Genomic DNA, 14,263 nt, shown 5'->3' on the forward strand with positions numbered 1-14,263 from the left:
AAAAAAAATCATTTAAATGTTCTCTAACATTTTCACCGTTTTTCATACGTTTCAACGCTACACTTTTCACAGGCCCATAGGTCATTCTTTATCAGGGTAGCTTTCATCAGCAGCTTATAAGAATCATAATTGTCCGCGTTAAGTGGTTGTATTCGACAAACCGCACCCGACATTTCTTATTTGTTTTCGAAATTATTTAACACAATTAGAAAATAACAAGTGAGAGTGTTAAATTCGGCTGTGCCAAATCTCATATACCCACCACCAAAACGTTTACTATATATCGTAAAAAGAAATTGGAATATGGATTAAGTCAATTATGGACTGAGCTCTTTTGAAAATATTAATTTTTTTAAAACAAAATATTTTTGGTAAATTTGTAAAATTGTGTACAAAAATGTCATTTTGTATAGAACTTATTGATGTCAAATTTAATCGCAATACTAGTATTTTAAGTAAGGAAAACTTACATAATACCCTTCCCACTATAGTGGTGTGGGGTATAAAAATGCAGAGGTTTTGGCTCGTAAAAACTTCCGAGCGTTAAGGTAATTTTTTAAAGGGGACCTTGTATAGGCGGTAGGGTAAATTTTGGACCGATCCATATAAAATTTAGTCGAGAGATTTTGACTCTCATGAAACTTATATGCATGGAATTTCATTGCTATATTCTTATTTTGAAGCCAGTAATGAGCTTTATATACATTTTCCGAAGAAGACCTTGTATGGGGGTAGGGTCAATTATGGACCAATCCTAAAAAATGGTAGAGAGGTTTTGGTTCGTAAGAGACTTACTTATACCGAATATCGCATTTTTGGGCCGGTAAAGAGAGTTAAAGTCATTTTCTGAAGATTACCTTACATGTGGGGTAGGGTCAATTATGGACCGATCCTCAAAAAATTTGGTAGAAAGATTTTGACTCATTTTGACTTATTTATGTCGAATTTCATCGAATACTCGTGCTAAAGTTATGCTCGTTAAAGCTCTTTTTGGAGATCCACTTGTATGGGGGCTATCCGAAAAAGTGGACCGATATTACCCATCCCATAGCATAGCTAAACTACCTATTGCCCAAAAAAAACTATATGAAGCACAGAAGAGGAAGTTGAAAAAGATGCTTCAGGAAATCATAGTTAGTCAATCCAACGACACTCCGAAAAAAAAGAAAAAATCTGAAAGAAAGAAAAATCTGACTCTCACAAGATCTGAGGCAAAGAGGATCAGGTCTCCAGAAGAGTTGAGAACTGAGAATAAACCTAACCTAATACACGGTCAAAGCCAAGCCATACTTCAAAGGAACCTCAAGTTAGAATCCTGCGAGTAAGAGACGAACACATCTGCGAAATCAACCTCGAAGGTACCAGTATCTCAAAATAAGCCCCGAAAAGTGAGGCAAGAGAGGCTATGCAGTGAAAAAGAAAAAGAGTCGCCATCTTACGCCAAAGTTGCCAGAAAAGACATCGGGAAGATCTCTGCTATGCAGTTTACGATGCCGGTAATCCGATAGGCAAAATTCCAATAGACCAACAGAGTAAGGTAGAAAATCTGGTGAAGAATAAGATAGTGAACAACGCAATCCCATCTAAGGACAAACAATCAATAGAGAGCGTGAGCTGCGAGTTCAGCATAGGCGTGATGTTGATGAGGTTGGCATCTCACCAATGTGTTAGCACCCTAAAGAATTTCTTGTCTTGTTCAAGCGAAACATTAGACCAAATAATAGTTTTCTTAGTTTTTTATTTATTTTTTTTTATTATTATAATTAAAATTGTTGTTTTCTTTAAATTTTAAAAATATATAATGAGGTGCAATTTGTTATACTAAAAACATTTAAATATACATATAGATCAATTTTAGATCTAAACTAAAAAAATAAATTTTCTATATTTTTTAACTTTTTTGGTTAAATATTGGTATATTTTTTAAGTTATTAATGTTGAGGGCATATTTCGGTTGTAATTTCTATGTGAACTAGGAGAAATAATGGACTAATTCAAACTAAACCATGCGCGACAGATACATTATATGGGAACTATGATTAAATATAGACATACCACTTTGAATATAAACAAGTATCTTATATACCCTTCACCATAGTGTATTTTAAACATATTATTTTTATAAATTTTTTCCTGACTACATTAATATTACACCAAAAGCAAAACAAAATGAACAACAACAATGCTAAACGAAATAAAAACAAGTAAGAGTGAGGCTGTGCCGAATCTTATATACCCTTCACCATAGTGTATTTTAAATATCTTTTATAAATTTTAAATTTTTTCCCAACTACATTATTATTACATCAAAAGCTAAACAAAAAGAACAACAACAACGCTAAACGAAAATTTGACATTTTTTGATGAAATTTTCAGAGGTTGTCTCGGATTTTTGCTCATATCTCCGTTATTTACCGACCAATTTTGCTGATTTTAAATCACGATCTTTTCGAAAGAATGGCTAACAGAATTATTAAAGATTCGGATCTTGTTGGTATCTGGGGTCCTCTAAAAACTGATTTCAACAGACAGACAGATGGACATGGCTTAATCGACTCCGCTATCTATAAGAACCCAGAAAATATATACTTTATAGGGTCGGGAAATTATATTATAGAAATTACAAACGGAATAACAAACTTATATATACCCTTCTCACGAAGGTAAAGGGTATAAAAATAAACACAGAAAATATAAATGAGGAAAATATATTAAATTCAATTATAATTTATCAAAATTTGAATTGTTTTCCGTGATTTGTTGGTAATATTGTTATATGATAATCTAGAGAACTAATTTAAGGATATTATTCCAGAGTATACTTTTTCGAATTTCATTAAATGATTATCGAATTGAATCATTCCAAAATTGTCTTATGTATTCAAGAAATGGCTTATGAAAAATAAAGGATCGGATTAAGTCGTTGAAGTTATATATGTGTATATATGTTTATAAATCAAAACTGAGAAAATTAAAGATAATGTTTGGAAAAGGATTTATTCTCATAAACCACTTAAGTTCAACTTTATTACGAGCCAATACGTGTACTTAATGTATACTCAATATTGTTGTGTGTTACAAGTATCAGCACAAATGTATAATACCCAGCAGTTACATAAAAAGTCAATTCATAAAAAAACAGTGATTTGCACTAACGGCTAACCACCTGGTTGGCTCTAATTCGCCTTTCGTCACAAATGTACTCTTTGTAAACGAGGGTGAAGATACGGACACTTAAAAAACAAACTAAGGCTTACGCAATCGGTGGCTAGGGGTAACCATAAGTGGTAGTTTAATATGTAGATCGGGACTGTCCGACTGAACTGCTGGGTAGTTTCTCCACTATAGTGAGGTGTCGTGCAAGTGTACAATTGTTGGTAAATTTTTCACCAAAATGCGTTAAAAAGTGTTTACATGTTTATCAAAATATGTATACGGAGAGGAGATGATGGGAAACATAAAATTTGGCCTTATTAAACGAAAATTAACCGTTTATATTCTCTCGCTATCAACTAAGATATCAGTTTTTGAAATCGAGAAGCACACAATATTTAATAACTTTTTCTTTTTGAAATAACGTATTTAATAACATTTTTTTATTAGCAATTAATTATTTGACATGTATTTGGTGAAATTTATAAAGTGGTGTATATTTTATCATTGTTAACAGCGGTGTTTTGATGTACACTTTTTAGTAACAAAAAATGTCATTCGGAAAAAGTAAATCATAAAAAATGTTGATGAAAATAATATTTGTAACATACATTTTTATTCTAAAAATTGTTAAATTGATATATTCATTGAATAACAAAAGAAAATTCCAAAATAACACATAAAAAAATATGTACTTTTGTTTAAATACTGTAGTGTAAGATTCAAAATATACGAAAACACCTAATGTAAATGATACACTCTCGCGACATCTAGTTGCAATTTAATAAGAAAACGTCAGTATAGATAGTTAAAGATAAATATCATTTTATACATTCTTCTTAACCTGGATCTCGACACGTGATGTTGTAATAAAGATTAATTCTTAAGAAATGTGACAAGTGTCTTTTAATTTGATATATTGGCCCTCTTGGCATTGGTTAGTGTTGTGGGGAATATTTTTTGGAACACCATCACTTATGTAAAATGTTCTACTAATACATTCTCACCCGTTAGGTCTTTGACAATCCCTTTCGCCTATATGCTGCTAACTGTCGACACAGGGTATACAGAGACGTCACGAGCAAAAAGCTATTTCACTCTCTTTCGCACAAAACGAATTCAATGATTTTTTTATCTGTATTTTATATACCTCTTCTCACCAAACAATTTAAAATCAAACAAAAGCTGATTTTAGACTTTTTCAAATGTCAAAAGTGACATCTCTGTATACTTTGTGCTGTCGATTTTAAACTACCGCCGACATTTCTATTGTCAGCCGCTACCACAAAGTATACCCTGTGGCCGCTACCGACGTCAATGTTCGTTGGCGCAGGGCTCTGCTAATTACGATCAATTTTTAGCTCTGGTAACATTGATTACTAGTGGCAATTTTAGTAAACAAACTTTCAAATATTATATTTATTAACAATAAATATGTCTATACATTTGATTTGTTTGACCACAAATGGAGGATTGCCAATTTTAACTCGTAAAAAAGGTAATTGTGAGAATGTAAGTAAATATATTTATATTTGCTATTTTGTCAATAGTAATTTTTGTTAAATGTTAGTTACCATTTTCTACGATTGCTTCTTTGAATGGATTGCATATGTTCTTCAAATCTTTGGGAGTTTCATTGTACACTACTTATGCTAGTAACTGGACTTATGTGTGGCAGGATTTCTTCAATACAATTACAGTTATCGTTTGTTCCTGTGGCATCAGTAGTTTTACGGCTGAATTGTTGCCTGAACTTATTTTTGGTGCCTTTTCATTATTTATCAGCAAAGATGAGATGTCCCATCCATCCCTTTTAGAAAAACTGAAGAAGGAATCTAAAAATTACCTACGTCTTATTGACGGTATACTAGATACGTGTGTAAGTCAGTTTTTAGGATTTTCAAATTGCTTGCTTTCTACCGAAAATGCTCAGATGTTACAATTCTTGAATGAAGAGTTTAGCACACAGTGCGGCTCATTGTTTTGTTCTCTCGTTGTTGGCCATAAAATAGCTGTGGCAACCGAGGGCTGGTGGGACTTAGATATTATCGATAGACAGCTGTTGCTTTTATTTCTACAAACTTCGAGTTCTTTACAAAATGATGTCGTTGTTTACTTGCCGAAAAAAAGTCCTAATGTAAGTAAAAAATCTGGATGCACTAAGTAAGGTGAAATCGTTAAAGCAGCTGACTTTTATTTATTTATTTATTTAAAAAGTACTTGGGTTGTGTCAAAATAAATAATTTATTATTATTATTCTAAAAAATTATATTTGAGTTTTCAAAGCAACAAAAATAAAATTAAAATTTTAAATTATGATTAAAATGTTTATAAAAAGTTTTTAAATAAGAAAATTCAGATGAAAAAGCAATAAAACATTGTTCTACTGCAGATACAAGCTAGATGTAACGACGGTTTTATAGTTATTATTGTGAAATGCACAAAATTTATTATTTTTCTATTTTAGAAATTTCATTTTGACAAAACCCAAATCTACACAACATAAAATTATTGCGTTTGTTGTGTTTTTTGCCGAAACGCTCTCATCTTACTTATTACATCATGGCATAAAATACTAATATAAAAAATTCTGATAAAAATAAGTTTTAATTAAGATGTCTCCCTTTAAAACCCAGGATCTAACGTAAAGTTTAGGGCTTTTTTATGATATAGGTTCAAAAGCTGTAACTCATGAAGTGCAAAAGTTATTCAAGTTTAAACATTTAGAGCGGGGTTTTCTGTAGGCGATCAAATGTCAATTAATAATCAGATCAGATAATTTAAAAATAAATTGATTCTGATTAAACTTTGCAGTGTTCCCATACTAATGTCACTGTTTGTTATCAGAACAAGGGTTTTTTTTATAAAAAAGATGAAGACAATGGCAAATGTAATATAAAAGTTAATGAAAACTAAAATTTAAAACAAGTCCCTATAATTTATACTAATCGGCAAGTCAATAATTTTAGTCTGTATTTTAGTAAAAATTGTATTATTATTTTGCATTGCTTGCTCAAGTTAAACTACCTCCATTGGGCGCTAAAACTATCGAACGAAATTAAATAATTGAGTACTTAAAACAATTTTCGAGGATTAATTTCAATTTAATCCTAAATTTGTTAGAAATACATACATGTATAAGTATTTTATAGTATAAGCAGCAAGTATAAATATTTTAGTAATAAACAGGGCCGCCAAAGTGTTAATGCTCTCTAAATAAGTGTTTTATATGCATAAAATATTCACTTAAAATCTAAAAATATGATTTAATAATACACAAAATATTAATTTATAAAATCATTTGTCATCTGAAAGTCCAATCTGTCGACTTAAAAATAAAGGTTTAACCTTTATTTTAAAGTCGACAAAAAAAGGGTTAAATAATTTTACCCTAATTTAACTTAAATTAGAAGGAAACAAATAAATATTTAGTAATGTATTTGCAGGTCTTCCTCACAACTCTTTAACAATGGTTTCCTGTTACAAAAATATTAAAAATTGCAATAATCTTAAAATGTCATTTTTATCACTCACACTTCCATGAATTTTTCGGAAAAAGTTTAAGTGGGAATGTAAGAAATTAACTATGGGGCATAAATTTAGACACCACTTTAGTGGGGAGGTTATATTGGATTTGTGCTGATGTTTGTAACGCACAATAATATTGTTCCTATACCCACCTTAAAGTGTATCAATCGTCTCAGAATCATTTGCTGAGTCGATTTAGCTATGTCGGTCCGTCTGTCCGTACATGTAAACCTTGTAATCAAACTACAGGTTGAACTTTTGAAGATAATTCAATGAAATTTTTGTATATAATATTATATTATATTGCCTATTGAAAATGGTTAAGATCGGTCCATTATTTCACCTACCCCCCATACAACTGAACCCACCAATAGGGCTTGTAAACCTTGTAATCAAACTACAGGGCGCAATTTGGAGACAATTCAATGAAATTTGGCACATGGTCTTTTATGGTACCGTAGACAAAGCCTGCTGAAAATGGTATACATCGGTCCATTACCTAGTCCATTACACCTAGCCCCCATATAACTGAACCTGCCAAATAGAGCTTTTAAGTTCATAATTATGTTTAATATACTCATATCTCGACAAAAAGCTGCAAAATAATAATAGGTTCTCATATGACCCTATACGGCTTAAGTATGCATATTTAAGGCAAGATACAATTTAACTTAAATGCTTTATTATGGCAACTAAACCATATTATATTTTTGTAAAAGGTATAGGGTATTATATGGTCAGCATCGCTCGACTATAATTTCTTACATGTTTTAAATTTATTTTTTTTTCATTTAAAAAAAATATAAATTTTCAAATATATTTCCAATAAAGAATATTGCTTAAAAAACACTATCGCAACATTTCGTAGAATAGAAAAAATATAGTATGTATTTATGAATATAATCGATTAGTTGTAATACTTTTGCACACTGTATTGTACTTAGAGTTCCCCACCAAAACAACATCATCTCTTTAATAATTAAATGCTTAGAGTATCAGAAACTAAAAATAATACAGTCATCGACTATCTCTCAATGCAAACGGTTATCTTTCTCATCTGTCTGCACTAATTCATATTTGTAATAGTCTAGAGTAAAAATTAACGACTTTATTGTTGTTTCTCTTTTTTATTCGCGTTCTTTTCATTTTTTTTGCATTAATAACAAAGTTACATTTCTTTATTTATTGTTCGTTCTATTAAAAACAATAATATGGCGCCGGGCCCACCGGACAAATACTCTAACAATAAATTTTATCCTCTCGGGGATTATGTAAACAACCCTACAAAAAAACAAAAGCAAAAACAACTTGCAAAGTTAAGCCCCTTTGCCATTAAAAAAGGTGTGGAAGATATTAGCACAGAGTACACTTCTATTTCCCTTTTAAGGGATGGTAATCTACTGATTCTTGCCCGTAATTCGCGTATTGCAGATAAGTTTGTAAGAGCAAAAACTCTCTCAAACGTCTGCCCTGTTTCATGCAAACTTCGTCACACACTTAACTCAGTAAAGGGTGTCATATACGCCCCATGCTTAATACATGTGCCTGAAAAAGAAATTGTTGAAGAGATGAATGATCAAGGAGTAACAGACGTTTACAAATTCACTAAACCCAGTGAAGACGGTAAATCTCGCATTCCAACTGGAAAAATGATCATAACCTTCGATTTATATCGTTTACCGCAATCAGTTGATGTTGCTTGGTACAAATGCAAAGTAGATTATTACTTTCCAAATTCCATGCGATGCCTTAACTGTCAACGTTTAGGACACACACAAAAGCGTTGCCGTGGCGACGCTACTTGTCCTGAATGTAGTCTACCCCCCACGATAAGGAAAAGTGCCAGCGCACTTTTTGCACAAATTGCTCTGGAAAGCATTCTTCTTCGGACAAAAACTGCCCTAGATATCTCCAGATGAAAGAAATCTTAAAAATCAAAACAATAAATTACTGTAGCATTGGAGAAGCACGTAGAAAATATAGAGAAAGCAATCCAATAATAACAGTTAGCGACAATACATGTGCAAATATCACATACGAAACATATACAAAGCGAAAAGAGGCAAACAATAGCAAGAATAAGCAAAAAGATGAAACTTTGACATCACCACTCCACTTAACACTAAAGTTAACGAACTCCTAGACACACCGAAAACATCAAAACCTAAACCTACAACAACGAAGAAAGTTGAAAATCAAAAAGAAAATTGCAAAGAAAACAATGATAAAAGTAATAGAACAGAAACAGCTGTTTCCTCATATAAAAACTTTGAAAACGAAAATAATGCTTTGAATTCTAATAACACATTTATTTCCCCTATTTCATCAATAACTCAAACACTAATAAGACAAAATAGTTATTTCAACGAGGATTCCCCGATGACCCCGAAATGGAGCTCTCACCTCTATAATACACTCATTTTTAATAAATCCATCATTTAACAATAATCGTATCCCGTCCAGACCATCGTCATATTTTTTGCGCTCAGCTTATGAGTTTTACTGTTTTACAATGGAATATAGGCGGCCTTTTGAATAACTTTCAAGAGCTACAATTACTTATAAAGGATATGGATCCCTGCTTTATATCGCTACAAGAAACTCACTGTGCTTACAACTTTACACCTATACCTCCCAAAAACGGGTATTTCGTGAACTTAGTTCTCAACTCCACCTCTAAACAAGGAACTGGTATTTTCATTAAGTCAAACATACCTCATAGACAAATCAACATAACCTCAGTGTACCAAGTAGTTGCAATTGAAGTCAATCTAAGTACAACGTTTACAGTGCTCTCATTTTATATACCACCATGCCAGGATATCTCTATAAATGAAATCTCCAACATCATATCATCTATTACCACGCCATTGCTGATTTTGGGCGACTTTAACAGCTGGAACACGATATGGGGTCTTAATGGAAACTATTATTGAACGATCCGATTTGTGCATATTAAATGATGGTAGCCCAACCCACTTTTCCACCCATAATACTTATTCCCATATTGATCTATCACTTTGCTCGCTGGACTTGCTCCCCCTAGCATCCTGGGATGTACTTAATGACTTACATGGCAGCGATCACTTCCCTATTAAATTAATTCTAAAATTGTCAGAAGAAATCTTCAGGCCTGTCAAACTAAGAAATTTTTACTACATAAAGCTGACTGGTACAACTTCTCAAATTCTGCAGATAAAGAGATCGCATCCCGTCAAATAACACAATCCAGCAACCAATGTGCCGCAACAGTGACTAAATGCATTCTTTCTGCCACCAATTGTCACATACCACAACTCACACATAACTATAGGCCAGCTAGGTCGCCAGTCCCATGGTGGAATGATGCTCTTGCTGATTTAAGGCACCTTAAGATGAAGGCATGGCAAAAATTTAAATCCGCCCCACATCAAGAGAATTTAATTGCATATAAAAAACAAAACGCAATTTTTCGTAGAGAGTTAAAGAGAGCAAAAATTTCAAGTTTTAAACGTTTCACTGAAGATATACATAGGGACACGCCCATCTCAACAGTTTGGGATAAAATCAACAAAATCACACGAAAATCTTCTACTACCATTATCAAGACCATTAACACACAGCATGAGTCAATCTCTGACCCAAACAAAATCGCTAACCATTTCGGTAAGGAATGGGCCACTTATAGTTCAGATGAAAACTTCCCACCTTTATTTAACTCGGCCAAGAACTCAGTCAACTTAATAGTCATAAATAGCACACAAGATAGGGTTGCCAGTCAGCTTGAAGTTCCAATTTGTTTGTCAGAACTAAACAACTGCCTAAGTAAAGTAAAGGGCACTACGCCAGGCTTAGATCGCATTTCATATCAAATTATTAAACACCTTAAGCATACATCGAAATTAAAACTACTAGAAGTCTACAACACTTTTTTTGACAGTGGCGTATTGCCACACACCTGGAAACTGGCAGTAGTAGTTCCCATACCAAAAAATAAAAATCCTGCAACGGTTGGTTTCTTTCGGTCAATATCTCTTCTACCGTGTCTTTCCAAAATTATTGAAAGGATTATTGCTGCAAGAATGTCTTGGTTTATAGAAACAAAAAAATTAATCGCTAAGGAGCAAGTTGCTTTTAAAGACAATAAGGGGTGCGATGACGCACTGCTGCATATGGACTACTACATCACCAATGCCCTTTCCGCAAAAAACCATGTCACTGCTCTATCTATTGATTTTGAAAAAGCATTTGATAGAATTGGGTCACATGTTATTTTAAACATTGTCTTGGTCGATTGGTCCTAAAATATTCAACTTTATAAAATCTTTCTTGGCAAATAGACGGTTTAAAGTCAGAGTTAATGGAACTTTATCAAAATCATTTCCTCTAAGTAACGGTATACCACAAGGATCACCGCTGTCGGTAGTCCTATTTCAGATTGCTTTTAACGAAATCAGTAAAATTATTTATGCTCACCGGATTTTAGATCATTGTCTTTATGCAGATGATTTATATATTTTTTGAAAGAAGAAAGACAATAGTGAGACAACTGATATTTTAACAGGCCTCCTCCAAGAAATAAACAATTGGACCAAATATTCCGGGGCAAAAATCTCTTTATATAAAACTAAGAAATTTCATATATGCCGTAAGCCCAATTGTGATTCTAATAACTACTCAATACAATCTGATGGTACGAATATACAAAATGTAAATAAGCTAAAAGCCTTAGGCGTTATATTTTCTCACAACTACAGTTGGAAAGAACACCTGCTTCAACTTAAAAACTCTCTGTTGCCTAGGGTAAACATTCTTCAATATCTATCACATAGGAGCTTCGTGCATATCAACACTTTGTCATACTTAACTAAAACTCTCGTTTTATCATTCTTTACGGTAATTCTTTCAAAACTAGTTTAAATATAATAAAACCAACTTACCACCATGCTGTCCGGGCATGCGTATATGCCTTTAGAACCACGCCGATTAGCAATATGCTTGCTGAAGCGGGTCTCCCTAGTACAGAAGACAGATTTTATGAGGTCAAAGCAAGGTATTTACCAAAACTTCTAAACAGCACCAATTCTGTTATTGACAAGGACATCACCTCTATTATTAATAGTAAAAACCAAGAAGAATAATTTCAGCGATTGCAAAGTCCTTTGCTCTGACAGAAGAGTTAAACTTGCAACTTAAAATGTAAAAAAAAAGTTATTAAGAAGGCGCCTTGGATATTCAACTACTCCTGTATTGATCTTTCTCTGTCCAAACTCAAAAAAATGAAACTTCCGATATTACCTTCCTCAGCTTATTCGCAGAACAGAAAGATAAATTAAAATCTGAAGGATGGCACTTTTTATATACGGATGGCACCAAATCGCAAGACACCCTTCCGGCATATGCCGTTGTAGGCGAAGACGGTAGGAACCTCATCTTAAAATCTGTTCAAGACTACTCATCTGTTTTTACGGCGGAAGCATGTGCCATATACCAGGCGATTCGTCTCGTCTTAGCTGAAAAAATGAAATGTATTACTTTCACTGACAGCCTGTCAGTGATGAAAGCTATTTTAAGTACTTTCAACTACAAATGGAACATTATCATCAAAATACGCGAGTTACTTATAGGAAACGAGAATAAGGTAAAAATTTATTGCTCCCAAGCCACATTGACATCCCTGGCACCGAAAATGCAGATTTGGCTGCTAAATATGCGTCTAGTGCCCCAGTAATTATGGATGCAATAACGGAGAAAATTGATATTCGTCGTTATATTGCAAACCACGTTAAAAACAAACAACAAGAAACTCGTCTTCAACACTCTCACTACTCAATTGTGAACCTTAACAACAAACCGCCTAAATATCCAATAAGTATGGAGAGGGACAAAATCAGAGTATTTTCAAGACTCCGATTAGGTCATGCTTCGTTCTCTCACGAGTGAATTCTCAGAAGACTAAACACTGTGCCAAAATGTACTAATTGTAACAGACGTTTTACGGTTTGTCATGTCCTTGATAATGTCAGCTTTTCACTAGCCAGAGAACTAGACTTTTCCATTGTATTTCTCAGATTTCATCAAACTAACAAAACTGAAAGTATAACCCACTTGTATAATTACGAGCTGATGGCCGCAGTTGCTAGTGCTCTATGCTATTTTCTTTTTTTAGACTTAGAATTTATTCTTAGGTTTAAGTTGTAAATAAATAAATAAAAATAAAAGTCCCACTAGAGATTAAAATAAGCTAAAAGTTTATTCTTAAAAACATAAATAGTTTTGAGAAGAAAGGAAGAAAAACTAATTGGTCTTAAATCCTTTTGGAATGAAAACCACTGTGCACTTGGTCCAAGGTTCGGGTATATAAGACCATTTTAGACAGGCATCATATATCCGCGTTAGCCAAGGCATGAGGTGGACAGCATTGTGTTGCAAATACGCAGGTATTATACCGTCAGGACCCGGTGATTTGTAGGGGTCGAAACAGTTTATCGCCCAGTTGATCCTATCTTCATTTATGGATATTCCTGTATCAGCTGGGAGATTTCTAAACTGCATGTCATTCCCGCTTGACGGAGATTGACAGCCTGGAAAGTGAGTGGCCATTAAACCTTCTGAGGTTTCTCGGCTACTGGTCGTACTACTACTTGGTTTTTGAATGAAACTTGGAGGAGTAGATGATAAGATTCATCTGGCCCCCATGGTGTCAGCAGACCACCATGGGGGCCTGCATCTGTTTGCAAGACAGTGAAGTGGCGTGTTTGAAAGCTTGATTTATGGTTTCAACCGCGTTTTCTATGTCCGATCGATTTTCTATGATCGGTACATCCAGGAATGAACGTGATTAGCATTATCTGCATTTCCCAATCAGTTCGTCTCCTGTATGTAAAGTGCTTTGGGGCCACTTTTTCAACTACGATTTCAAAGTCGATGAACTTCCCTTCTGTTTAAAGCAATAAAGGTCTGTTCGGATTCTGAGTTTAGAATATCAAAAAAATAATGGCTCACCTCTAGCGTTAATGTCCGAGCTACCCCAGACAGTGTGATGGGCACTTGCATCAGCCCCCATGATGATCGGCATGCTCTTCGAGTTTGCCATCTCTATGGATCTGCAGACCAGGTTGTTTGGTGGCTGGTCGCTGTGGTCATAAGCCATGTACGCCGAGATAACCAATATAGCACCTATACTTGTCTCCCATATGGCTGCTACAGTGTCTTCAACACTGAAATCTGAAAGAATGAAGATGTTGAGACTGCTTTTTGGCTAGTATACAGGTTCGAATCTTACATGATCCTTTTGCGTACAGAAGCTTATAGCATTCCATGCCTAGTCCACTCACCCTTTCTTTGTGAATCCCTTTTTTTGCGAGCTCCTCCCCACTTACGCCTATTCGGAGGAGCAGTGCAGCCGAGGCTGTGGTACATAGGTCTACTCAGAAAATTGGAATGTCGCATACGCGGATGACGTTGCGGTAGCAGTATCAGGTTTTTATGTGAATACGACTTCACGTATTTTCTATTCGCACTACTGAAGTGGATTCTAACCAAATTAGCACTTGACACTGCCTTTATACTCAATGCAAAAGGTGCAAAGACTCACAGGCCA

At 34.0% G+C, this 14,263-nt stretch overlaps 1 protein-coding gene across 2 annotated transcripts in view; it reads left to right on the forward strand.

Annotated features, from left to right (window-relative positions):
- Positions 1-4,324: 4,324 nt before the first annotated feature.
- The window catches only part of LOC111691014 (protein fuzzy homolog), a 44,147-nt gene continuing 34,208 nt past the window's right edge, over positions 4,325-14,263 (forward strand). Inside the window, exons 1-2 of one of the 2 annotated variants that reach the window (XM_023453635.2) lie at positions 4,325-4,665; positions 4,724-5,290. In XM_023453635.2, coding sequence (XP_023309403.2) covers positions 4,588-4,665; positions 4,724-5,290 — 645 coding nt within the window. In that variant the 5' untranslated portion in view covers positions 4,325-4,587. The remainder of the gene's footprint in view (positions 4,666-4,723; positions 5,291-14,263) is intronic. The other variant, XM_046956322.1, reaches the window with a different exon arrangement.

Source organism: Lucilia cuprina, chromosome 2 (genome assembly GCF_022045245.1).
Source record: "Lucilia cuprina isolate Lc7/37 chromosome 2, ASM2204524v1, whole genome shotgun sequence".
NCBI classification, from domain to species: domain Eukaryota; kingdom Metazoa; phylum Arthropoda; class Insecta; order Diptera; family Calliphoridae; genus Lucilia; species Lucilia cuprina.